Raw genomic sequence first — 26,549 nt, 5'->3', positions numbered from 1 at the left:
GTAATTGTTTTAAATTCCTCCCTCACTTGTATGTCTTGATTTACAAGTATTTATGGAATGTTATTGCTGAACTCTACAGTGAAGACAGAGACAAAAAGCCTGTTCAAAGCTTGTGCCATTTCCTTATTTCCCATTATTAATTCCCCAGACTCAATCTCTCTCTAGGCGACCAAAAACACTCACATTAGTTACTCGTTTCCTTTTTAAACACTTGTAGAAATTCTTATCTGTTTTTATATTTCTAGCTAGCTTTCTCATATCTAACTTCTCCCACCTTATGAATTTTTTCATAATTCTTTGTTGGTTTTAAATTCTGTCCAATCTTCTGACCCACCACCAATCTTTATAGAACTGTATGCTTTTCCTTTCAATTTTATACTATTCTTAACTTCTTTCCTTAACCATGGATGGTCCGTCCTTCTCGGTCTCTCTCACTGGAATGCATCTTTGTTAAGTGTTATGAAATATTTCCTTATAGCTGTCTGCCACTGCATCTCTATCATCCTACCCTTTAATCTAGTTTCCCAGTTCATTTAAGCCAGCTCTGTCTTCATACCCTTGTAACTGCCTTTAAGTTTAAGACAATAGTCTTAGACCCACACTTCTCACCTTCGAACTGAAAGTGAAATTCATGTTATGATCACTGCTACCTAGAGGCTCCTTTACTATGAGGTCATTAATTAATCCTATCTCTTTGCATTTTACCAGTCTAGAATAGCGTGCTCTCTGGTTGGCACTAGAAAGTGCAACTCCAGAAAATTTCCCCAAGAACACTAGGAACTCATCTTCCAGGCTACCTTTGCCAATCTGATTCATCCAATCCATACACAGATTAAAATCACCCATTATTATTATAGTACGTTTATTACAAGCCCCCATTATTTATTCCTGTATAGGCTGTCCTACAGTGTAGCTACTGTTAGGGAGCCAATAAACCACCCACACAAGTGACTTCTTACATATGCTATTTTTTTTTCTCTACGCAAACTGATTCTACACCTAGATCTTTAAGATTATCTCTCACTATTGTACCAATGTCATCCTCAATTGACAGAAGTACCCACCACCATTTCCTATTTCCTGCCCTCCTGAAATGTCAACAACCCTTGAATATTCAGGTTGCAGCCTTTGTCACGTTGCAGCCATGCCGCGGTCATGGCTATCAGGTTATATATGTTTATTTTTATTTGTGTCAACAGTTCATCCGTTTTGTTACGAATGCTGTGCACATTCAGCTGCAGAACCTTTAGTTCTGTCTTTTTACTGTTTTTGCAAACTCTGGCCGTATCTGCTGGCATACTGTTCAGTTTGTACTCCCTGTTCCTCCCTACCACACTGATTATCATCACCTTGATTGCTACTTTGCTCTCTTGCCTTGTCCTCTCCCTTTAATTTACCACATCTTCCCTCACGTGATCCCTTTCCTCCCTTCTTTAGTTTAAAGCCCTTTCTACTGCCCTAGTTATATGACTCACCAGAACACTGGCCCCAGCACAGTTCAAAAGACCACCATCCCAACAGTGCAGCTCCCACTTTTCCCAGTAATGGTGTCAGTGCCCCATGAATCAAACCCATTCTTCCCACACCAAAATAGAAGCAAAATTCTGCAGATGCTGGGAATCTGAAATTAAAACAGAAAATGCTCAAAAAACTCAGCAGGTTTGGCAGCATCTGTGGAGAGTGAAACAGAGTTAACGTTGCGTGTGAAGAGTCACACAGACTCAAAACGTTAACTGTTTCGCTCCCCAAAGATGCTGCCAGACCTGCTGAGTTCTTCCAGCATTTTCAGTTTTTACTTCCAATTTTTAAGCCATGCATTCAACTCCCTAATCTTATTTAGCTTATGCCAATTTGTTCGTGGCTCAGGTAATAATTCAGACATAATTACCTTTGAGGTTCTGCTTTTTCTGCTCATATTCCCTAAGCAAAACTTCCTTCCTTATCCTACCTTTGTTGTCAGTACTTAGGTTGACCACGACAACTAGATCCTACCCATCCCACTGCAAATTCCTCTCCAGCCTCAATATGTCCCAAACCTTGGCACTGGGTAGGCAACAAAACCTTCTGGACACTCACTCTCAGCTACAGAGAGCTGCATTATCCCCTTCATTATAGTATCCCCTATTACCACTACATTCCTATCTACTCCCCCAGCTTGAATGGCTTCCTGTACCATGGTGTCATGGTCAGTCAACCACCCTGCACTTATCCATACAAACTGAAAGAACTTCAAACCTGTTAGACAATTGCAAGGGCTACGGTTCCTCCACTTCTGCCTTCTCAATCCTCATACCTTCTTCATTTGCACTCACCCTCCTGACCTTGACCAGCGACAAAATCAGACGATCCTATCCTAAGGGGTGTGACTGCTTCCTGGAATAAAGTGCCCAGGTAGCGTTCCCATTTCCTGATGCATCACAGCATTTGTAGCTCAGCCTCCAGCTCACCGACTCAGAGCCAAAGTTCCTCGAGCCGTAGGCACTTACTGCAGACTTGAGTGCCATGGATCACACTGGTGTCCACAAGCTCCCACATTCTGCAACTACAACACATCACCTGTCCTGCCATCCTGATTAGACTTTAATGAACTAATTAATTCCTCCTCACCACCACTTATCGCATTAATTTAATCCTTAGCAATATAATACACCTTATCGCTTAAAAAAGCTATAGACTCACTAGCTTCTTACATCCCTTCTGCTTGCATCTCTTAATTAATTATAAGGTAGCTACTTAAAGGTTATTTAATTTAAGTTTTTTCGAATTTCCAGCTATTTACAGACCCACCCTAACAGCAGTCACAAACCAACCAATCAATTTATGGCTTTCCTGTGATGTCACTGTTTTTTCCATACTCGGTGAGCATGCACCGAATCCTGAAGGCTGCCAATTTTAGCGAACTGAAGTGAAGACCCAGGGCCTCGCTCTCTATTTATTATCTGCAGATTTTAGGTGCTCCTGGACATGTCCAGTTCCTCTCACTCCCTTAAGTTTTTTTTTGTTCTTTCCTGGGATGTGGGCATTGCTGGCAAGGCCAGCATTTGTTGCCCATCCCTAACTGCCCTTGAACGGAAGGGCTTGCAAGGCCATTTCAGGGAGCAATTAGAGTCAACCACATTGCTGTGGTCTAGAGTCATATGTAGGCCAGACCAGGTAAGGATGGCAGATTTCCCTCCCTAAAGGTCATTAGTCAACCAGATGGGTTTTTATGACAAAGTTTCACTGTCACCATTACTGAGACTAACTTTCGATTCCAGATTTAATTGTAGGAGTTCAAATTCCACTAGCTGCCATGGTGGGATTTAAACCCATGCCCCCAGAGCATTTGCCTGGGCCTCTCGATTACTATCCCAAAGACATTACATTATGCCACCATCTCCCCCTGAAGTGACATGAAGGCCCTGAGCTTCGCTCTCTATTCGTCTCAACTCACTGAAGTTGTGAACTTTAATACATCAGCAAAGGCAGAGTTATATACCATGATCTGCAACCTTATGGCCTGCCATATCCCCCAATCTACCATTATCATCAAGCCAAATTCAATCAACAGGGTAGAAGGGTAGAAGGGCATGCCAGGAGCAGCACCAGGCGCAGCACCAGGCACACCAAAAGAAATGTTGTGCAAACTTGCAAAGCCATAACACAGCTATAAAATGCATGCTATAGACAGAGTTAATTGATCCCAGAACCAATGGATCTGATCAAAGCCCAATAAACCTAGTCATAAATGGTGGACAATTAAAGAAACCAATGGGAGGTGGAGGCTCCATCACCATCCCAGATCTCAATGATGGAGAAGCTTGCAGCAATCTTCAGCCAGGAGTGCTGAGTGGATGATCCATCTCAGTCTGCCCCACAGATACCCACCAGAGAAGCTAGTCTTGAGCCCATTCAATTCAGTCCATGTGATACCAAGAAACGGCTGATCACAAAGGATACAACAAAGGCTATGTACAGTGCTGAAGACTGGCACTCCGAAACTAGTCACAGCTTTGTAGGGGGTAGCATATTGGCATGGATAGAAAATTGGCTAGCTAACAGGAAGCAGAGAATTGACATAAATGGGTCTTTTTCTGGTTGGCAGGATGTGATGAGTGGTGTACCACAGGGATCAGTGCTGGGGCCTCAACTTTTCACAATTTAAAGAAATAACTTAGGTGAAGGGACCGAGGGAGTTGTTGCTAAATTTGCTGACAACACAAAGATAGGCAGGAAAGTAAATTGTGAAGAGGGCATAAGGAGGCTACAAGGGGCTATAGATAGATTAAGTGATCAGGCATAGATCTGGCAAATGGAGTATAATGTGAGCAAACGTGAAATTGTTCATTTCGGCAGGAAGACTAACAAAGCAGCATATTATCTAAATGGTGAGAGATTGCGGAGCTCTGAGGTGCAAAGGGATCTGGGTGTCCTAGTGCATGAATCACAAAAGGCAGGTACAGCAAGTAATTAGGAAAGCTCACAGAATATCATTTATTGTGAGAGGAATCGATTACAAAATAGGGAGGTTACACTTCAGTTGTACAGGGCACTGGTGAGACCACACCTGGAGTATTATGTACAGTAGTGGTCACCTTATTTAAAGAAGATGTAAATGCTTTAGAAAACATTCAGAGATGGTTTACTAGACTAATACCAGGAATGGGCAGGTTGTCTTATGGGGAAAGGTTGGACAGGTTAGCTTGTACCCACTGGAATTTAGATGAGTAAGAGGTGACTTTATTGAAACATAAGATCCTGAGGAGTCTTGACAAGGTGGATGTGAAAAAGATATTTCCTCTTGTGGGAAAATCTAGAACTAGGGGTCACTGTCATGATCTTATTTAATGACAGAGCAGGCCCGAGGGGCTGAGTCGCTGACTCCTGCTCCTAATTTGTATGTTGATATGTTCAGCCAAGCTGTTCCAAGCTGCTACAACACAGGACTACCCAACAAAGAGGGAACTTGCCCAGGTCTCTCCAATCTGGCCAATTACTGCCCTATCAGTCTACTCTCAATCATGAAAGTGACAGAAGGTGTCAACATTGCTATCAAGCGGCACTTACCCAGGAATAACCTGCTCACCAATGCTCAGATTGGGTTCCGTCAGTGCCGCTCTGATCCAGACCTCATTAAAGCTTTAGTCCAAACATGAACAAAGGAACATATTCCAGAGGTGAGGGGGGAGTAGCTGCCCTCGATATCAAAGCAAATCAAAGCAATCAAAGATTTGACCAAGTAGGGCATCAACAAGCCCTAGCAAATGGAAGTCAACGGGAAATCGGGGGGACTTTCCACTGATTGGAGTCATACCTAGCACAAAGGAAGATGTAATTGTTGGAGGCCAATCATCTCAGCCCCAGGGTATTGCTGCAAGAGTTCCTTAGGCAGTGTTTTACTTCTGTGAACCTGCCTCCATCATAAAGTCAGAAGTGGGGTTGCTCATTGATGATTGCAGTATTCAGTACCATAATGAAGCGGTGCATGTCCACAGCAAAACCTGGACAAACATTCAAGTCTTCGACTGCTAAATGGAAAGTAACAGTTACGCTTCACGAGTACCAGACAATGACAATTTCCAACCAGAGAGAGTCTAAACATCTCTCCTTGACATTCAACGGTATAAACATTGGTGAAGCCCCACCATCAACAACCTGAAGATCAACATTGATCAGAAACCTAACTGGACCAGTCATCTAAATACTATGGCCACAAGAGCAGGGAAGAGGCTGGAAACTCTGAAAGGGCAACTCAAACTCTGACTCCCCAAAGCTGATCCACTATCTACAAAGGCACAGTTGGGCGTGTGATGGAATGCTCTCTACTTGCCTGAATTTGTACAGCTCCAACAACACAAAACGTTTGCGAGCACCCAAGACAAAGCGGCCCACTTGATTGGCACCCCAAAAAATGCTCACTTCCTCCATCACTGCCACACCATATGTGACCCTCTAAAAAGGTGCACTGCAGCAACTCACAAGGCTTCTTTGGCGGCACCTTCCAAACCCAGAACCTCTATCATCTGGAAAAGCAAGGGCAGCAGGCATATGAGAACACCATCACTTTCAAGCTCCCCTCCAAGTCGTACACCATCCTGACTTGGGAATATAATCACTGCTCCTTAATTATTGCTGGGTCAAAATCCTGGAACTCTCTACTTAACAGCACTGAGTACTTACACCAAATGGACTACAGCTGCTCAAAAAGGCAGTTCACCATCACCCTCACAAGGGCAATTAGGATGGGCAATAAATGCTTGCCTCACCAACGATGTTCACATCCAACGAACATAAACACTAATTTTGAGGAAATGAGATAAGACAATTGTAAAATTATTTTTTCATGGTCAGAGAGATTGTTCAGCAGTAATGATTACCACACTATTAAAAACTCAGTCACACCTGAATGCTCCAACCCCATCTTTTTCATCCATTTTTAGTGCAGAACTGGTGTCAAATAGATCAAGTTCACACCACTCCAATAATTTCAATGCCAAGTCTATCATCAAGGACTGCAACAGCACACCTGTGGATGACCAGCATCCCTGACAACAACTTCCCTATTTCCACATAGTAGCTTTGCAAGTGCACAATCTGATTTCCCTTGAAATAAGGGGGAGCATCAATTGCCTCACCATTATTGTTATCACAAAATCTTTGTCCATATCTTTTGGAAATTAGAACAGTGGGTCCCAAGATCGTAAATATTTATAGTTTTGTTTGCAATAAGCACAAAAGTTGTGATCTACAGAATAAATTGGCATTTCTTTATCCACTTTTATCCCGATTACAAAAAGTTGTAATACAATTTGGGTCAATTTATTGGAGGGCACTTAAACGCTAACCCAGTTTACCCAATCTTGAAACAAATACGAAAAATGCCAGCAGTACACAGCATGTCAGTCAACATCTGTGGAGTGAACATGCAAGTTAACATTTCAGTTATAAATCTTTATTCAGAACGGAAAATAAAAGGCCGACCTGCAAATTGATGAAATTAGAAAGAGGAGAAAAAATTTGTATTAAAATAAGACAAATCCAGAGAACATCTCTTATGTAACAGATCATCAGTCAAATGAAAATGGATGATCTGGAAATTAAAAAACTGAAAATCTGCAGATCAAGTAGTAAATTTTTTTTTTTTAATTAATTCACAGGATATGGGCTTCGCTGGCTGGGCCAGCATTTATTGCCCATCCCTAGTTGCCCTTGAACAGATGTTGGTGAGCTGCCTTATTGAACCGCTGCAGTCCATGTGGTGCAGGTACACCCACAGTGCTGTTAGGGAGTTCCAGGATTTTGACCCAGCAACAGTGAAGGAGCAGCAATGTATTTCCAAGTCAGGGAGGTGAGTGACTTGGAGGGGGAACGTCCAGGTAGTATTGTTCCCATCTATCTACTGCCCTTGTCCTTCCAGATGGTTGAGGTTGTGAGTTTGTAATATACAATTGAAGGAGCCTTGGTCAATTCCCATAGTGCATCTTGTAGATGGTACACACTGCTGCTGCTGTGCGTCGGTGGTGGAGGGAGTGAATGTTTGTGGATGTGGTGCCAATCAAGCGGACTGCTTTGTCCTGGACGGTGTCAAGCTTCTTCAGTGTTGTGGGAGCTGCACTCATCCAGGCAAGTGGGGAGTATTCCATCACACTCCTGACCTGTGCCTTGTGGACAGGTTTTGGAGAGTCAGGAGATGAGTTACTCGTTGCACGATTCCTAGCCTCTGACCTGCTCTTGTAGGCACAGTATTTATATGGCTAGTCCAGTTCAGTTTCTGGTCAATGGTAACCCCCAGGATGTTGATAGTGGGGATTCAGTAATGGTAATGCCATTGAACATCAAGGGGCGATGGTTGGATTCTCTCTTGTTTGAGATGGTCATTGCCTGTCACTTGTGACACGAATGTTACTTGCCACTTGTCAGCCCAAGCCTGGGTATTGTCCAGGTCTTGCTGCATTTGGACATGGATTGCTTCAGTATCGGAGTCGCCACCAATGGTGCTGAACATTGTGCAATTATCAGCGAACAGCCCCACTTCGGACCTAATGATGGGAGGGTCATTGATGAAGCAGCTGAAGATGGTTAGGCCGAGGACACTACCCTGAGGAAATCCTACAGTGGTGTCCTAGAGCTGAGGTGGCTGACCTCCAACAACCACAACCATCTTCCTTTTGAGAGGGGTATGACTCCAACCAGTGGAGAGTTTTCCCCTATTCCCATTGGCTCCAGTTTTGCTAGGGCTCCTTGATGCCACACTCTGTCAAATGCTGACCTGATGTCGAGGGCAGTCACTCTCACCTCACCTCTGGGGTTTAGCTCTTTTGTCCATGTTTGAACCAAGGCTGCAATGAGATTAGGCGCCAAGTGGCCCTGGCAGAACCCAAACTAGGCATCAGTGAGCTGGTTATTGCTAATCAAGTGCCACTTGATAGTACTGCTGATGGCCCCTTCCATTACTTTGCTGATGATCGAGAGTAGACTGACGGGGCGGTAATTGGCCGGGTTGGACTTGTCCTGCTTTTTGTGTACAGGGCATACCTGGGCAATTTTCCACATAACCGGGTAGATGCCAGTCTTGTAGCTGTACTGGAACAGCTTGGCTAGGGGCGGGGCAAGTTCTGGAGCACAAGTCTTCAGTACCATTGCCAGAATGTTGTCTGGGCCCATAGCCTTCGCAGTATCCAGTGCCTTCAGCTGTTTCTTGAAATTACGTGGAGTGAATCGAATTGGCTGAAGACTGGCATCTGTGATGCTGGGGACCTCCGGAGAAAGCAGAGATGGATCATCCACTCGACACTTCTGGCTGAAGATTGCTGCAAATGCTTCAGCCTCATCTTCTGCTCTGCTGTGCTGGGCTCCTCCGTCATTGAGGATGGGGATACTTGCGGAGCCTCCTCCTCCAATGAGTTGTTTAATTATCCACCGTTATTCACGGCTTGATGTGGCAAGACTGCAGAGCTTAGATCTGATCCGCTGGTTGTGGGATCGCTTAGCCCTATCTATCACTTGCTGCTTATGCTTTTTGGCATGCAAGTAGTCCTGTGTTATAGCTTCACCAGGTTGACACCTCAATTTTATGTATGCCTAGTGTTGCTCCTGGCATGCCCTCCTGCACTCTTCATTGAAGCAGGGTTGATCCCCTGGCTTGATGGTAATGGAGAGTGGGGGATATGCCAGGCCATGAGGTTACAGATTGAGTTCAAGTACAATTCGGCTGCTGCTGAAGGCTCTCAGTGCCTCATGGATGCCCAGTCTCAAGTTGCTAGATCTGTTCGAAATCTATCCCATTTAGCACAGTGATAGTGCCACAGAACGCAATGGAGGGTATCATCAATGTGAAGGCGGGACTTCGTCTCCACAATGACTGTGCGGCAGTCACTGCCACCAATACTGTCAGATGCACCTGTGGCAGGCAGGTTGGTGAGGATGAGGTACACTTTTCCCTCTTGTTGGTTCCCTCACCACCAGCTGCTAGACTGGGTTTGCAGCAATGTCATTTAGGACTCGGCCAGCTTGGTCAGTAGTGGTGCTACCGAGCCACTCTTGGTGATGGATATTGAAGTCTCCCACCCAGAGTGCACCCTTGCCACCCTCTGCTTCCTCCAAGTGGTGTTCAACGTGAAGGAGTACTGATTCATCCACCCTCCCTCAACTGTACGTGGTAATCAACAGGAGATTTCCTTGCCCATGTTTGACCTGATGCCATGAGACTTCATGGGGTCCGGAGTCGATGTTGAGGACTCCCAGGGCAATTCCCTCCCAACTGTATACCACTGTGCCGCCACCTCTGCTGGGTCTGTCCTGCCGGTGGGACAGGGCATACCTGGGGATGGTGATGGTGGTGTCTGGGACATTATCTGTAAGGTATGATTCCATGAGGATTGACTAGTCTATGAGACAGCTCTCCCAATGTCAGCACTAGCTCCCAGATATTAGTAGGGTCGACAGGGTTAAGATTGCCATTGTAGTTTCCAGTGCCTAGGTCAATGCCAGGTGGTCCATCCAGTTTCATTCGTTTTTTTCTGACTTTGTAGCGATTTGTTACAACTGAGTGGCTTGCTAGGCCATTTCAGAGGGCATTTAAGAGTCAACCACATTGTTGGGGGTCTGGAGTCAGGCCAGGTAAGGATGATAGATTTCCTTCCCTAAAGGACATTAGTGAACCAGATAGGTTTTTACAACAATCAACAATGGTCATCATTAGACTTTTAATTCCAGATTTGCAGAGCTGCCATGGCGGGATCTGAACCCGGGTCCCCAGAGCATTATCCTGGGTCTCTGGATTGCTAATCCAGCAACAATACCACTACACCATCGCCTCCCACTAAAATTAAAACAGGTTTGAAACTAACACACCACAAAAACAGAAACTAAGTGACAACTCAGGCATCATCTAATAGAACAGATCAGTTAACATTTTAGGTGCAGTTTTAAGAATGGTCTGCACCGAGAGTTTCTTTCTCACAGGTGCTTCTTGTCCTGTTCAGTGTTTCCAGCATTTTCTGTTTGTCCTTCAGAGTTTTTTAGTTATATCTTTATTTTCAAAGTAAAGTCTGAGATCAATATTAAAACCACAGAATTGCAGGGTGCCTAAGAGAAAGATGAGACTGTCCTGCTAGCTGGGAATTGGTTTAACTAGAACAATGTACAATAACAATGACACAGTCAGTGCAAATGGGAGGGAGAGTTAAAGAGGACAGCCACAGGTAGGTTGCGGTTGCACTTACAAGCAGAACAAATGAATTAAGCTGTCGCTGGTTTCCACACTGCGAAGGAGATCATATCACAAACAACAAACACAGAACACTAGCTTCAGGGAAGTAAAAATATACTGTTGTACATATAGACAGTGTATGTGAACATCATAGAATAGATCAGACTGTGATGCCTTCTACACTTAAGGCTGACCCATGAACAATGGCCACTTTGGCCATAACTAGTACCTGAGGAAACAGAAGCCATTGATTCAACACGTTCATGAGTAGAGGAAGGGTGACAAAGAAAATGCAGATCCATCAATAGCAATGATTCCATAAAATCATTACTTATAAATCACTAACCATTAGCAATAAGGTCTTTAACAAAATATACCTTTGGTGCTGTTGGAGAGTTTAACCCTCTTCCGTTTGCCAATACCTTGACTTCCATCCTGCTCCTCCTGAAAAATGAAGGAATGTCTGTTAAGGAAAGGGTCTGTTAAGGGTCACTGTTTAAAAATAAGGGGTCACCCTTTAAAACAGATGAGGCAAAATATTTTCACTCAGAGGGCCATGAGTCTTTGGAACTCTCTTTCTGAAAAGGTGGTGGAAGCAGAGTCTTTGAATATTTTTAAGGCAGAGGTGGACAGATTCTTGGCAAGCAAGGGGGTGATAGGTTATCAGCAGTAGGTGGGATGCAGATTTCAGGTTACTATCAGATCAGCCATGATCTTATTAAATGGCAGAGCAGGCTCGAGGAGCTGAATAGCCTAATCCTGCTCCTTGTTCTTATGTTCGAAAAATTAAACCCACCTCCCTTAATTTAATTTTTGCCCTGCTAGAGAGTTGTTGTAAATTACCTTTTGAAGGAAATGGGGCAAAATATTAATGAATTGTACATTTCTATCAAGCATGCAAAATAGCTTGATAGAGCCACCCCAGTTTTGAATTAAAACAAGACCATTACTTAACAGTGACAAAATTAATTATTTTGAGTATTTGAAAAATCTCAGAATTACATTTTTAAATCAGTGTTTGAGAATGCATTTCATATTCTAAATGGATGGGACTTAGATCCACTGGTTTATAGTGACAAAATCAAATTCATTTTTTATTGCATGTAATTAAGGGATTTTCGGCAATTTAGATTTGATTCTGCAATTCCATATGTTTTCCTGTGAAGTCACAAATAATTAACCTTAATCAGTTGGTAGCAATTTCATCCCTGAATTAGAAGGTTGCAGGTTTACATTTTCCACATACTGAATCATATAATCTAAGATGACCCTTCAGTACATTACTGAGTAGTGTGTTGCTGGAAATGCTGTCTTTTAGATGAGACTTTAAGTATAGACTTCATTTGTCTGTCAGCTCAGATGGAAGTCAAAGATCCCAAGGCATTATCTAATGAGTAGGGAGCTCTTTCAGTATTTTGGACAATAGCCCTCCCTCAACCAACAACATGAAAATAAGATTAAGTAAACACTTATACAGTTGCTGTCATCTGGATCTTGCTCTGTGCAATTTAGCTACATAACTGTACACTGTACTCCAAAAAGTTAAAAATAGTACCAAAATTAAAGAAAAAGCATATAATTGCACAAAGATGGGTGGCAGGTCAGCAGATTAGACAGGGTATATAAAACAGCAAAGAATGACTCACTGATTAGTAAGGATGGAAAAATTAGAGTATGAGAGAAAGCTAGCTAGAAATATAAAAACTGATGGTAAGAGTTTTTATAGGTATTTAAAAGAGAAAATAGTTATCAAAGTGAGCGTTGATCCTATAGAAAGTGAGTCTGGGAATTAATAGTGGCAAATAAGGAGATGACAGATGAATTTAACAGGTAATTTGCATTGGTCTTCACGATAGAGGATACAAGTAACATCCCAGGAATAGCTGTAAATCAGGAAATGGAAGGGAAGGAGGTACTCAAGAAAATTACAATCACCAGGGAAGTGGTACTGAGCAAATTGTTGGAGGTGCGGGCTGACATGTACCCAGGTCCTAATGGACTTCATCCTATAATCTTAAAAGATGTGGCTAGTGAGGTAGTTGATGCATTGGTTTTAATTTTCCAAAATTCAGGGAGGATACCAGTAGATTGGAAAATAGCAAATGTAACTCATTTATTCAAAAAGGGAGGGAGACAGAAAGCAGGAAACTACGGGTCATTTAGCTTAACATCTGTAATAGGGAAAAATGTTAGAAGCTAATATTAAAGACTTTATAGCAGAGCACTTGGGAAAAATTCAGGGTAGGGTCAAAATGGTTTTGTGAAAGGTAAATCATGTTTAACCAATTAATTGGAGTTCTTTGAAGTGGTAACACATTCTGTCCATAAAGGGGAACCGGTGGATGTACTGTGCTTGGATTTCCAGAAGTTATTTGATATATTGCCACATCGAAGGTTATTGCGAAAAAATAAAAGGTGGTGGTAACATATTGGCATGGATAAAAGATTTGCTAGCTAACAGGAAACAGTAGGCATAAATGGATCTTTTTCTGGTTGGCAAGATGTAGTGAGTGGTGTGCCACAGGGATCAGTGCTGGGCCTCAACTTTTTACAATTTATATAAGCAACTTGGATGAAGGGACTGAAGGTATGGTTGCTAAATTTGCTGATGACACAAAGATAGGTGAGAAAGTAAGTTGTGAAAAGGGCATAAGGAGGCTATAAAAGGATATAGATAGGTTGTGAGTAGGCAAAGATCTGGCAAATGGAGTATAATGTTGGAAAATGTAAAATTGTCCATTCTGGCAGGAAGAATAAAAAGCAAGCACATTATCTAAATGGTGAGAGATATCAGAGCTCCGAGATGCAGAGGGATCTGGGTGTCCTAGTGCATGAATCGCAAAAGGTTAGTATGCAGGTATAGCAAGTAATTAGGAAAGCTAATAGAATGTTATTGTTTATTGCGAGGGGAATTGAAAACAAAAGTAGGGAGGTTATGATTCACTTATACAGGACATTGGCGAGGCCACATCTGGACTACTGTATACAGTATTGTTCTCCTTATTTAAGGGGGGGGATGTAAATGCATTGGGAAGCAGTTCAGAGATGGTTTACTAGACTAATACCTGGAATAGGCAGGTTGTTTTGAGGAAAGGTTGGGCAGACTATGCTTGTTTTTGCTGGAGTTTAGAAGAATAAGAGGTGACTTGATTGAAACATAACATCCTGAGGAGTGGATGTGTTAAGGATGTTACCCCTTGTGGGAGAATTTAGAACTAGGGGTTACTGTTTAAAAAGAAGGGGTCTTCCATTAAAGACAGATGAGGAGAATTTTTTTCTCTCAGAGGGTCATGAGCCTTTGGAATTCTCTTCCTCGAAAGGTGGCGGAAGCAGAGTCTTTGAATATTTTTAAGGCAGAGGTAGACAGATTGTTGATAAGAGGGTGAAAGGTTATCAGGGTAGGCAGAAATGTGAAGTTAGGTTACAATCAGATCAACCATGATCTTGTTGAACGGTGGAGCAGGCTCAAGGGGCCGAGTGGTCTACTGCTGCTCCTTATGCATATGTTCTTATGTATGTCTTAATTCACTTGTAAAGTACTTTGGAGCATCATGAATAAATGAAAAGTACTGTGCTACTTCTTCAATTTTCACAGATGTATTTTCAACCTAAATTATCTCCACCGATATAAATTTGATAACACCTTCACATGCAGGAAGCACTAACAACTTGCACCATACTTCTAAAACACTCCAAACTGTTATTTGCTTCGGTTTATATACCTATGGTAAATTGTACTGTAATAAGTTCCTGATAACCTTTCAATCAAATAACCAAGTCGTGAATGCTTTTGAAAAAAATAGCCCTTGAAGTTTGCACACCAATAAGACTCATTCAGTTCTATCCGGGGGACCTGGTGACAAAATAATGTTTTATAATCTATTGGAGTAAGCAGCATTTATGTGCATCTCCTAACCCATCTGAAATTGAGAATGCCCAAAGAGAGTTAAAAGACAACCTTCACTGATTATCACTACACTGAGGTCAACAACAAGTGATTTCTAAATGATTTCTGATGAAAGGTCATCTCGGCCTGAACTGTTAACTCTGGTTTTTCTCCACAGATGCTGGCCGACGTGCTAAGTATTTGCAGCATTTTTTAAATTTCAGATTTCCAACATCCACAATATTTTGCATTTGTACAAGTGATTTCTAATTCTTTTTACATATGAAGAATTAGGATTGATCTAATGGATTGCCTCATCTATAATTATCTTGAGGGTTAGAAACAAAATGGAAACTACATGGACTCAACTTCCATTTAGCTCACATAAAATTATACATTAAAAAGATGAAAATTCAGCAAATGTCATGCTAATGGCTTATAAAAAGATTGACTAAAGTAGTGAGACATTTTTCATTTCCCAAACAGATTACCCTATGGCCTCCAAGATTACCAATTTGGTGATGATTTGTGCCAAACCGAGGACAGTTTTGTGCTTGTACCCCCATGCTAAGAACAGGGCTGAAACTAAAATTCATTTCCACACAAGATTCTTTGAATCATCATAAAAGGGAGACATTCATCATACTAGACCGACTTTGAATATCATTGGTTCTGAAGGTAAAACATTAGCATCCAAACTGCTTCATCAATTTCCCAGTTTTTATATTTAAACTACCTCATCAGAAGAGTCCATCTGTCCTGTTCCTGCTGTTGCACCTTTCAAGATAAAAAGAAACATACCAAACCGTTAGCTGAATTGCTGATGAGGAAAAATAGCAACCCAATATAGGATGAAAAAATCTAAACATGATTATTTCATCACTTTTGAGCACAACAATCTTGAACAAACTGAATGTATATAAGACCCCTTATGCTACTAAATAAAAATTGGTAGCCATCAAAATTCTTACGAACAGTGTAGGAGAGAAGTGGTTTGTGTAGGTCCCACATTGGGGGACAGGAATTCCCCATTCAAATAGCTATTGAGTATCACCATCTAAAATAAGGAATACATATAATTTATTCATTTTTAACCTGGGCTACTGCAAACAAAGAAAATGCTTCAAATGTGTACATGGATCAACTTGGCTCAGTTAGCAGGAATTTTGCCTCTAAACCAGAAAGTTCTGGATTCAGGTCCCATTCAAGGACTTCAGCACATATAACTAGGCTGACATTCTTGTGCAGTGCTGAAGGAATGAGATATTAAATTTGATGACATGTTAAAATTAGGCTTTGTCTGGTTGTTCAAGTTGTTCAAGGAAGGCATTAGGAGATCTTCCCCATGTGCTGGCCTTTTTTCCAACATCAAAAATAGAAAATTATTTTTACTGCATAAACCTTAGAATTATGCAAATTAAACTACAGAACAAAACCAAGCATTTTTCCAATTTCATTTTGAAATTTGCTTCCACCACCCTTTCACCATAAATCACTTATGGGGGATAAAGTCATACCAAGGCTCTGGCAAAGTAATTTTCAATCATTGCATTTGCAAGGGCAAGGCAGCCAATAATTAAATGGCCACCAACTAGCCTTCACTGCACCTTTACAAACTCATTCTCTGCAAAACTCCAGTGCAGTTGTCTACCTGATATTTTTCATACATGACTGAGATACTTATTAGTGTTAGATACAAAAAATTGTTCTTCTCAGCATATGAACAAAAGCGAAAGTGGGCCCAGAGTAATCTGGAACATGTCCTGAAGAAATAGATTCACAAGTAAGATTGCCACTACTTCAGATGACCAAGGTTAGATCGCCAAATTAATTATGTACATAAATTGAGTAATTTCAAGAGACAAGCAGTTAATGCACATTGTTGAAGTTGATCCAATTAAGATTTGTACCAGGTTACAAAACCTTATATTAAAATTGAAGTATCTGTTCCAAAAAAATGAAATTTAGAAATTCTAGATCTCAGAACATGATTCATGAAATATTTCATCTAACCACAAATCAAGGCAATAGCTATACCTCTTTGCTGCTTTGAAGTATAAGCTGAGGTACTAGAATATCAAAATCTCTTTTATAAATAAGCTGAAGATACAGAAATTGCTCATTATGTATCCAATTCTGAAAGAAAGGAATTCTGGCTTCAAAAAAAGTGTTCCTCTTTGACAGACTGGCCATCAAATTAATGGCAGTCAGTCATTGTGACACTTGCTGCCCAATTCATCTAATCATAGGTGAATATTCCCTTTTGGAGAGACATCTGCATAGAGGTCAGGCTATTTCAACCAAATATAGAGACATAGACATATCTTACAGAAAATAAATGAGACATTTATACCTGTCACAATAACACCCATCTGTATAATCTTTTTTGATTCAACACTGTCAAACCTTCACAAAGGTGTTACTTACCCAAAATAGTAACATTACTTGCTCCTGCCATTTGATCTAGCACAGATGTCACAGAGCGTTCCTCAGAAGAAACTAGACCAGAGCCTTTTAATGCTGCCAAATACTTTTCGTAATTTTTCTTCGCATATGTCTTTTCTCCAGTGCCTTAAGGGAAACAAAAGCATCTTTCAGCCAAATAAATTTTCAGTATCAAAAAAACTTCAAAAGACCCACAGCGCAGACCTAACAGCAACAGTCAGTACTGGATCTCATCCACCATACATTACGTTAGCTCTACATATAGCTATTCAGGTTGACAAACTACTGCGTATCAAACTCATATAAAGGATTCTGGCAGCCACTAAATTGTTACAACATAAAATTTATAATAAAGAAACAGGCTTTCATTGTAATGTCTATTGTCCACATAATCTGTCGTTTTAATCCAATAAACCTGCCCTGCACCTAAATCCTTTATTCTCCTCTCCTTCAACCACCCATCTAACCTATTTTTAAACATTGGCAGTGTCACTGCGCCAAGCTCTGCTCGTGCATTTCTCAGCCCACAGTGTAATAAAAAAGTTGGCCAGCTCTTTCTCCTAAATGTCATACATTTAAGTTTGTATCTATGTCCCATCGTTCTAGGCTCCAACCCCACCCCATTCAATGGAAACTCTCATCCCACAACTTCATAATTTTTAATCCCTTTACCAAATCACACTAGAATCTCCTCTGTTCTAATGAAAACAGCCCCAATTTTGAAGTCATTTTTCATTTTTGCATTTTCTCTTACCAGACAGCAGTCCCACCCACAAACGTTGCCAGCCTTTTCTTCCCCTCAATGCTTCAGGACATACCCGTCACACTTCACTATTACTGCTGGATTCCAGCAGCCTCTTTACCCCAGGACCCCTTCTCCCATTATCCTAAATCCTAGGGTCTACTATACTGTTCTCAAATCCTGGGATCTGTCTCAAAACACCACTATACCAAGATCCCATCCTTTTTTCTCAATGCTGAGAAATCAATGTTCCTAGTAAAACTACATAATATATCTCTTACATCAGCAGACATATTTGGTCTACAAAACATTATCTCCCACTATTACTCATGTCAACTTATTACTATTTTAAGTCTTACATCACCATTTGTAATACAGGCTGCCCATACAAACTTGTCAACCTACAAATCCACAAACTGGCTACTGGGTGATGCTTTTTCCTACAATCACCCAAAGTGCTTGTGTCGGCTATCTTCTGTCATCCATTGGAAACTTAAATCTCTCTTGCCCAAAAGATGGACTTAAAAAAACAACAAAAAAAAAAATCACAATAACCCAATTAAATCTATCAATTGGACTGTCATTTATTTCTTTTAATGCCATAGTTGAAGTTATTGCTTGAAGGCCCATCCTCCACAAAATGTGAGCTTGGTCTTGATATCTCTGCCCAGAGCTGTGTTGCCGTGAGCTAAATTTGAAATGTGCACTCTCACCACCGGCAATATATCCAACTTCTCAGGATGCATCAGTACAGTTCAGTCAGTAGTGGTGATGGAATATTTTCCTTAAGCTTCTTGAAGTTTCTGCTCAGTTATTCTTTCAAAATTATTTCAAGAAAAGCTAGAGGGGAAATCTCAAAGGAATTTCAGATAAAGCTAACCCTCTTTTTCTAAAAAAGGCTATTTTAAAGATGTTAGTAACACAGAAGGGCAGTCTACTGCTTACATGCCTGTGTATTTTGTGTTTGCAGTTAATGTCAATTCCCAAGGGTTACAGTATCCAGGCCATAGAGCTTAACCTCCCAGCCCTAAGTCCCCAAACAACAGCCCACTATCACTTTAGACCCTGGATGTCAAGATGATATCCAGACTTGGTGGGCAGGCGTGGCTCAGTTCTTTAGTAGCAAACAAGAGAAGCTAAAGCCGGTAAGGTCATCAGTCTCATCGGCATTCTTATCGGCTCTAGTAACACTGCTTTTGTAATTTGATCATGGGAGGTGGACATCATTGGCAAGGCCAACATTTAATCGCCAAACCCTAACTGCCCTCAAGTGGAACCCACCTGCTGAAGTCCATATTATGTAGGTACACCCACAGTGCTGTTAGGGAGGGAAGTCAAGGATTTTCACCCAGAGACAATGAAGGAATGACAATAAATTTCCGAGTCACAATGGTGTTTGACTCAGTGGACCACTTGCAGCTAGTGTTCCCACATGCCTACTGCCCTGGTTCTGGCTATGATTGTCCACAACCATATTCCTTTGTGCTAGCTATGATTCCAGCCAAAGTAGTGATTCCCCCCAACCCCCATTGACTTTACTAGGGCTCCTACTGCCACACATGGTCAAATACCATTTTGATGTCAAGGACAGTCACGCTTGCCTCACCTCTGGAATTCAACTCTTTTGTCTCAGTTTGAACATAAGTTCTGGAGCCAGTTGGCTCTAGGGGAACCCAAATTGAGCATTGGTGAGCAGGTCACTCTGCTGATGATTGCAGTTAGGCTACTGGGCCAGTTATTGGCCAGAATGGATTTGTCCTGCTGTTTGTGGAGGAGGCGGCACCTGGGTAATTTTCCACATTGTCAGATAGACATCAGTACTGTAGCTGTACTGCAACAGCTTGGCTAGGGCATGGCTATTTCTGAATACCAGTCCTCAGCACTACAGCCAGGATGCAGTTGGGGCACAAATGCTTTGCTACATCCAGGGCCTTCAGTTGTTTCTTAACCACACATGGAGTAAATCAAATTGGCTGAAAACTGGCATGTGTGATTCTGGGGACATCAGGAAGAAGCCAAGATGGATCAGCTACTTAGCACTTATGTTAACTGCCATCTCCTGCCAGAAAAGGAAACCCAAAAACCTTGCACCAGCATGTGAATAGTAAAAGGGGTAGCCTATTAGGGACAAAGAGGATAAGCAGCAAGTGGTAATGACCTGCAAGTTGCTGTCTTTGAGAACAATAGAAGCAGAGAAAATCAATGAATTCAAAAGGAATCTTGATGGTCACTTGAAGGAAATATACTTGTACAGCTATGGGAATAGAATGATGGAGTGGGACTGACCAGATTGTTCCACAGAGAGCTAGCATACAGTTGATGGGCCGAATAACCTCCTGTGCTGTTATGACTCTCTGACAAGATCAAGTAGGCTTTTCCTCATGTTAGTGTTCTCACCATGGGCTACAGGCCCAGTCCAATAACCATGCCCTTCAGGGCTCACCAGCTCAGTCTGTAGTAGTGCTGCTATTCTTGGTGGTAGACTTTGAAGTCTACCGCTCAGAGTACATTCTGTGCCTGTGCTACCCTCAGTGCCTCTTCCAAGTGGTTTTCAACAACTTTACCAACTTCAGCTACACTTAGCCAGGATGAATATCGAGGATGATCTCCACATGCTCTGTCTTGATGTCTGTGCTCAGCACAGTGACAGGTTTCACAAAGTGAGAGAAAAATAGCACAACTAATTGTATAACTGTTTTATAAGAAACGTGCTCGTCTTATGAGGGTTCCATGGAAATTTTAGCAACATCAGGGTGGCGGTGGGAGGGGGGAAACCTTAGAAGCCAAGAAGGTTGACAACTACTGCTGAAATTTGAAAATCACATTAAAGCCAAATGAGATGTCTTCCTACACTGTAATTATTGTTCATTTTCAAGGTAAATAATCACCTGTTACCAGTTGGGAACTGTTTGTATATTTTTCAGACTTCAATTCTAATGAAGGGTCATTCAGCAAGCTAATCAATCAGTTGTTGTTTCACTATAGATGCTGACCAACTTCGCATGCACTTCCAACATTTCCTATTAGTTTATTATATCAGATTTAGTTTTCACAAAAATATGGACAGAATTACCTAAGTCAGTCATCAGCCCCCATAATTATGAATGCAAAGATTAACATTTGAGTGGTTCAAATTGCACCTTTGTAAATCAGCAACAATTGAACAAATGAGAAAAGTGGGTAGCTAAACATCCAATGATAAACTACTCAGGATTAATGAAAACAACCAATCCTCAATAACACATCAGTAATACTGCTAATAAGTGAAATAAGTTGAACTAATTAAATAATTCAAAGAGCTTTTTAAGCTGCATTTCTTCCTTAAAAGAAAATTTCTGATGCCCATAATAAAAGGTCAATTTAATAAAAGCTTTGTTTTTAAACTATATGTAAACCTGGGATTGAAATTTATATTCTTCCCCAAGAGCAGAGATGTCATCAACTCATCATGTAATTATCAATTACATCCAGGCGCCAAATATCCCAAAATTCCACAGTCTGAACCTATGTAATATGCCAAGTTGCTCCATGAGCAAGAGATGGGCTATAATCTGAAGTACATATTTTCTCATTCTGCATTCAGATTTTTCAGCAGATGTTTTTCCAAATTAGTCAAAACAATTCTCCAACATGTGTTAAAAAAAAAACTACTTTCTGGCATTTTCAGACCTAGATTGAAAATAAAATTGATAATGTAAGAGAAAAAGTAACTCAGATGGTAATTACACCAACTATTCTCCTCTGATTACAGAAAAATAAGTTACTTAGAAAGACAATTCACTTTTCTCAATAAAAACGTCAATGTGTCTTTTCTCAGGCCATTGTAGTCTTTGTGCTTGTTTTCCCCAAAATTAAAAAAACTAGAAGACGAAAAGCTATTATTTTTCAACAGTCAAGAGAAGGACAGATTGAAGAACGTTGGCCAGGATATTGGGTGAAGGCTGCTGCCGTTTTTCAGAAACATACTATGGAATTTTTTACTTGCATCTGAACAGGCAGACTTATTTTAAGTGGACTAGTGATATGACAAAGTAAAAGCAAAACACTGGATGCTGGAGATTGGAAATGAAAACAGAAAATGCTAAAAAAAAGCTCAACAGGTCTGTCAGTATCTGTGGAGAGAAAAACAGAGTTAATGTTCTAAAGAAATCATATTGGGACTCGTAACATTAACTGTTTCTCTCTCCACAAATGCCGCTAGACCTGCTGAGCTATTCCAGCATTTTGTTTTTATTACAGGTGCAAAGCTCTGTCCCTTACCTGGTATATCAAAATATACACTTTCCAACTCATCTCATTCCCTTTGTTTTGCTTCTGTGATTCATTTATCCTCACATTTATTGGCAGTCACCAAAACTTATCATGAGGACTTCTGCTTCTGGTAGGTGTGTTCTGAGCCATTACTATCCAATCTAGGTTCACCATGAGTATGTGCACTACACTCTTACTTTCCACTCTTCCATATCATTCTGCCAGTCTATGGACCTCAGCTCCTGGCCATCATCCTGATAACTCAACCAAAATTTAAAAACTTGCCAATAACTTTTCCTATATGTTCCACAATTTTCACAACCCTCTAAATCACTGGATCCCTTCTGGAATGCATGCCACCCGAGTACCCATGTGGATGCGATAGCTATCATGTGTGCCATGATAATTTAGATTATCACTATCCAGCCCTTGATCTACCACTTTGCATTCCTCAGGGCCTTCATCACAAAATCATGAATTTTGCAGTACAATGTATCTTGTTTACTTCTATCAGCTGCTCAGTCTGGGGGTTGTCATTAATTCTGTAATTAGAATGAACATTAAATAGCTTTATCGCCATGATTGATAAGTACTCTCTCATCAACACAACCTATTACTATAGCAAGGTCTTTCCATTTCTTATGATCCCATCTTTTAAAGCATCCCAAGTCTCCTGGAGTCTTAATGGCACAAATGATATGATTCCTCAGTGCTCTCTGAATGTTCTCAGATCTCAGCCTTGATAAAAACCCATTTCCTGCATGTAAAGCATTCAAATATGCAGGGGAAAAAATGCAAATAGCTGCAGTTCCTCTAGGGCAGGAGATTACTGCACAGCACAGAAGGCAATTTGGGATTTTGCCGATAGAACTATTGATAGGGACTATATTCTCCAATTGAGTGAATTCTTTGCATGGATCACCTTGTCAACTTCCAGTCCAGCTCATCAGCTAATTTTTTTTTTTATTATTATAACATTTAATTGACTACTGACAATTTCTATCAAAGTCCATTGCCAAAAATGACTTAGTTGTGATTTTTTTTTCCCATTCACTCATTGGATGTGGGCATCGCTGGCTGGGCAGGCATTTATTGCACATCCCTAATTGCCCTTGAGAAGGTGGTGGTGAGCTGCCTTCTTGAACTGCTGCAGTCCATGTGGTGTAGGTACACCCATAGTGCTGTTGATACACCCACAGTGCTGTTAGAGAGGGAGTTCCCGGATTGTGACCCAGCGACAGTGAAGGAATGGCAAAATATTTCCAAGTCAGGATGGTGTGTGGCTTGGAGGGGAACTTCGAGGTGGTGGTGCTCCCATGCGTCTTCTACCCATGTCCTTCCAAAATGGTAGTGGTCGTGGGTCTGAAACGTGCTGTCTAAGAAGCCTTGGTGAGTTCCTGCAATGCACCTTGTAGATCTGCCACCGAGTCAGTGTTGGAGGGAGCGAATATTTGTGGATGGGGTGCCAATCAAGCGGGTTGCTTTGTCCTTGATAGTATCAAGCCTCGAGTGTTACTGGAGCTGCACTCATCCAGGCAAGTGGGGCGTATTCCATCACACTCCTGACTTGTGCCTTGTAGGTGAAGAGGCTTTGGGGAGTCATGAGGTGAGTTAGTCACCGCATGATTCCTAACCTCTGACCTGCTCTTGCAGCCACAGTATTTATATGGCTAGTCCAGTTCAGTTTCTGGTCAATGGTAACCCCCCCTACGATGTTGACAGTGGGGGATTCAGCAATAGTAATGCCATTGAATGTCAAGAGGCAATGGTTAGATTCTCTCTTGTTGGAGATGGTCATTGCCTGGCACTTGCATGGCACAAAACTACTTTCCACTTGTCAGCCCAAGCCTGGATATTGTCCAGGTCTTGCTGCATTTGAACATGGACTGCTTCAGTACATGAGGAGTCGCGAATGGTGCAGAACACTGTGCAATCGAACATTCCCACTTCTGACCTTATGATGGAAGGAAGGTCATTGATGAAGTAGCTGAAGATAGTTAGGTATAGGACACTGCCCTGAGGAACTGCAGTGATGTTCTGGAATTGAGATGACTGACCAACAACCATCTTCCTTTGTGCTAGGAATGAATCCAACCAGCAGAGCTTTTCCACCCCCACCCCAATTCCCATCAACTCCAGTTTTGCTAGGGATCCTTGATGCCCCAGTCAGTCAAATGCTGCCTCAATGTTAAAGGCAGTCACTCACACCTCACCTCTGGAGTTCAGCTGCTTTGTCCATGTTTGAACCAAGGCTATAATGAGGTCAAGAGCTGAGTGGCCCTGGCAGAACCCAAACTGAGCATCAGTGAGCAAGTTATTGCTAAGCAAATGCTGTTTGATAGCACTGTTGATGACCCCTTCCTTTTACAGATGATCGAGAGTAGGCTGATGGGGTAGTAATTGGCCGGGTTGGGTTTGTCTTGCCTTCTGTGTACAGACACATCTTGGCAATTTTCCACATTGCCGGGTAGATACCAGTGTTTAGCTGTACTGGAACAGATTGGCTAGGGGCACGGCAAGTTCTGAAGCACAAGTCTTTAGTACTATTGCTGGAATATTATCAGGGCCCATAGCCTTTGCAGTATCCAGTGCCTTCAGCCGTTTGGTATCATTTGGAGTGAATCGAATTGGCTGAAGACGGGCATCTGAGATGCGTGGGACCTCCAGGAGGAAGCAGAGGTGGATAATCCACTCGGCACTTCTGGCTGAAGATTGTTGCAAATGCTTCATCCTCATCTTTTGCATTGATGTGCTGGGCTCCCCCATCATGGAGGATGGGGATATTTGTGGAGCCTCCCCCTCCAGTGAGTTGTTTAATTGTCCACCACCACTCACGAATGGATGTGGCAGGAGGACTGCAGAGCTTAGATTTGATCTGTTGGTTGTGGGATCGCTTAGCCCTGTCTATCACTAGATTCACCAGATTGACACTCATTTTAGGTATGCCTGGCATTGCTCCTGGCCTGCCCTCCTGCACTCTTCACTGAACCAAGATTGTTCCCTCGGCTTGGTGGTAACGGCAGAGTGGGGATATGCCAGGCTAGGAGGTTACAGATTTTGGTTGAGTGCAATTCTGCTGCTGATGGTCCACAGCACCTAATGGATGCCCAGTCGAGCTGCTAGATGTGTTAAAACTTCAGCAGTGGTAGTGGCACACAACACAATGGGAGGGTATCCTCAATGTGAAGGTGAAATTTCATCTCCACAAGGAATGTGTGGTGGCCACTCCTACTGATGCTGTCATGGACAGATCCATCTGCGGCAGGCAGATTGGTGAGGTTGAGGTCAAGTATGTTTTTCCCTCTTATTGGTTCCCATCACCACCTGCTGCAAACCCCAGTCTACCTGCTATGTCCTTTATGACTCGGCCAGTTGTTGTGCTACCAAGCCACTCTGGGTGATGGACAAGTCCCCCACACAGAGTACATTCTACACCCTTGCCACCTTCAGTGCTTCCTCGAAATGGTACTCAACATGGAAGAACACTGATTCATCAGCCAAGGGGGGCAGTACATGGTAATCAGCAGATTTCCTTGCCCATGTTTGGTGCCATGAGACTTCATGGGGTCAAGAGTCTTTCAGGACTGTATATCACTGTGCCACCACCTCTGCTGGGTCTGTCCTGTGGGACATGCACCCACAGCACCTCATAGATGCCCAGTCTTCAGTTGCTAGATGTGTCTGAAGTTAGCAGAGTGGTAGTGCCACACACAGTGGAGGGTATCCTCAGGGATGATGATGGTGGTGTCTGAAACATTATCTGTAAGGTATGATTCGTGAGTAGGACTATGTCAGCGTTGCTATGCTGTTGCTTGACTAGTCTGTGGAACAGCTTTCCCAACTTTGGCACAAACCCCCAGATGTTAGAAAAGGAGGACTTTGCGGGGTCAACAGGGCTGAGTTTGCCATTCTTTCCAGTGCCCAAGTCGACGCTGAATGAACTTTGTAGCAGTTTATAACACAATGGCTTGCTATTTCAGAGGGCAGTTAAGAATCAACCAAAAATTGTTGTGGATCTGGAGTCACATGCAAGGATGGCAGAATTCCTCCTCTATAGGGAAGGTTATTACAACAATCAACAGTGGTTTCATGGTCATCATTAGACTTTTAATTCCAGACTTTTATTGAATTCAAATTCTGCCATGATGGGATTCAAACCCAGGTCCCCGGGTATTATCCTGGGTCTCTGGATTACTAGTCCAGTGACAATAATACTATGCCACCATCTCCTCCATGATGGTCATGAATATGTTTCACACAAGTCTCTAACTTGTCATTCACAAATTCTCCTCCATTGTCAGTCAGAAACATCGCTGGTGTCCCATGTCCAGTTCCCATCGATTTCTCCACAATTCTGTCTATAACCATTTGTCCTTACTATGTATTACTGTAGAAAGGCTAATTCTGGTTGCCAAGTCTACAAAATGTAGGATGAATACATCTCTGTCTTTATACTATACATTTTGATCCATGGCAACTACCTTGTTAAAGGCATGTGCCATTGGAATGCTTACAATGGGAAGTGGAGCCGTCCT

The 26,549-nt window shown here is 42.0% G+C and overlaps 1 protein-coding gene across 4 annotated transcripts in view; it reads right to left on the bottom strand.

Moving 5' to 3' along the window:
* Window positions 1–26,549, bottom strand: part of ubr3 (ubiquitin protein ligase E3 component n-recognin 3) — a 353,894-nt gene that overhangs the window by 301,931 nt on the left and 25,414 nt on the right. For all 4 annotated transcript variants that reach the window (XM_078552128.1, XM_078552129.1, XM_078552130.1 and 1 more), the window contains exons 4-6: window positions 17,004–17,147; window positions 15,313–15,353; window positions 11,068–11,134 (exon numbers count right to left, since the gene is read on the bottom strand). In XM_078552128.1, the coding sequence (XP_078408254.1) occupies window positions 11,068–11,134; window positions 15,313–15,353; window positions 17,004–17,147 (252 nt within the window). The remainder of the gene's footprint in view (window positions 1–11,067; window positions 11,135–15,312; window positions 15,354–17,003; window positions 17,148–26,549) is intronic.

The sequence above is a fragment of the Cetorhinus maximus genome, chromosome 11, assembly GCF_964194155.1.
Source record: "Cetorhinus maximus chromosome 11, sCetMax3.hap1.1, whole genome shotgun sequence".
NCBI classification, from domain to species: Eukaryota; Metazoa; Chordata; class Chondrichthyes; order Lamniformes; family Cetorhinidae; genus Cetorhinus; species Cetorhinus maximus.
The sequence above is the reverse complement of the archived record's forward strand: the minus strand, read 5'-3'. Positions and strand labels throughout refer to the sequence as shown.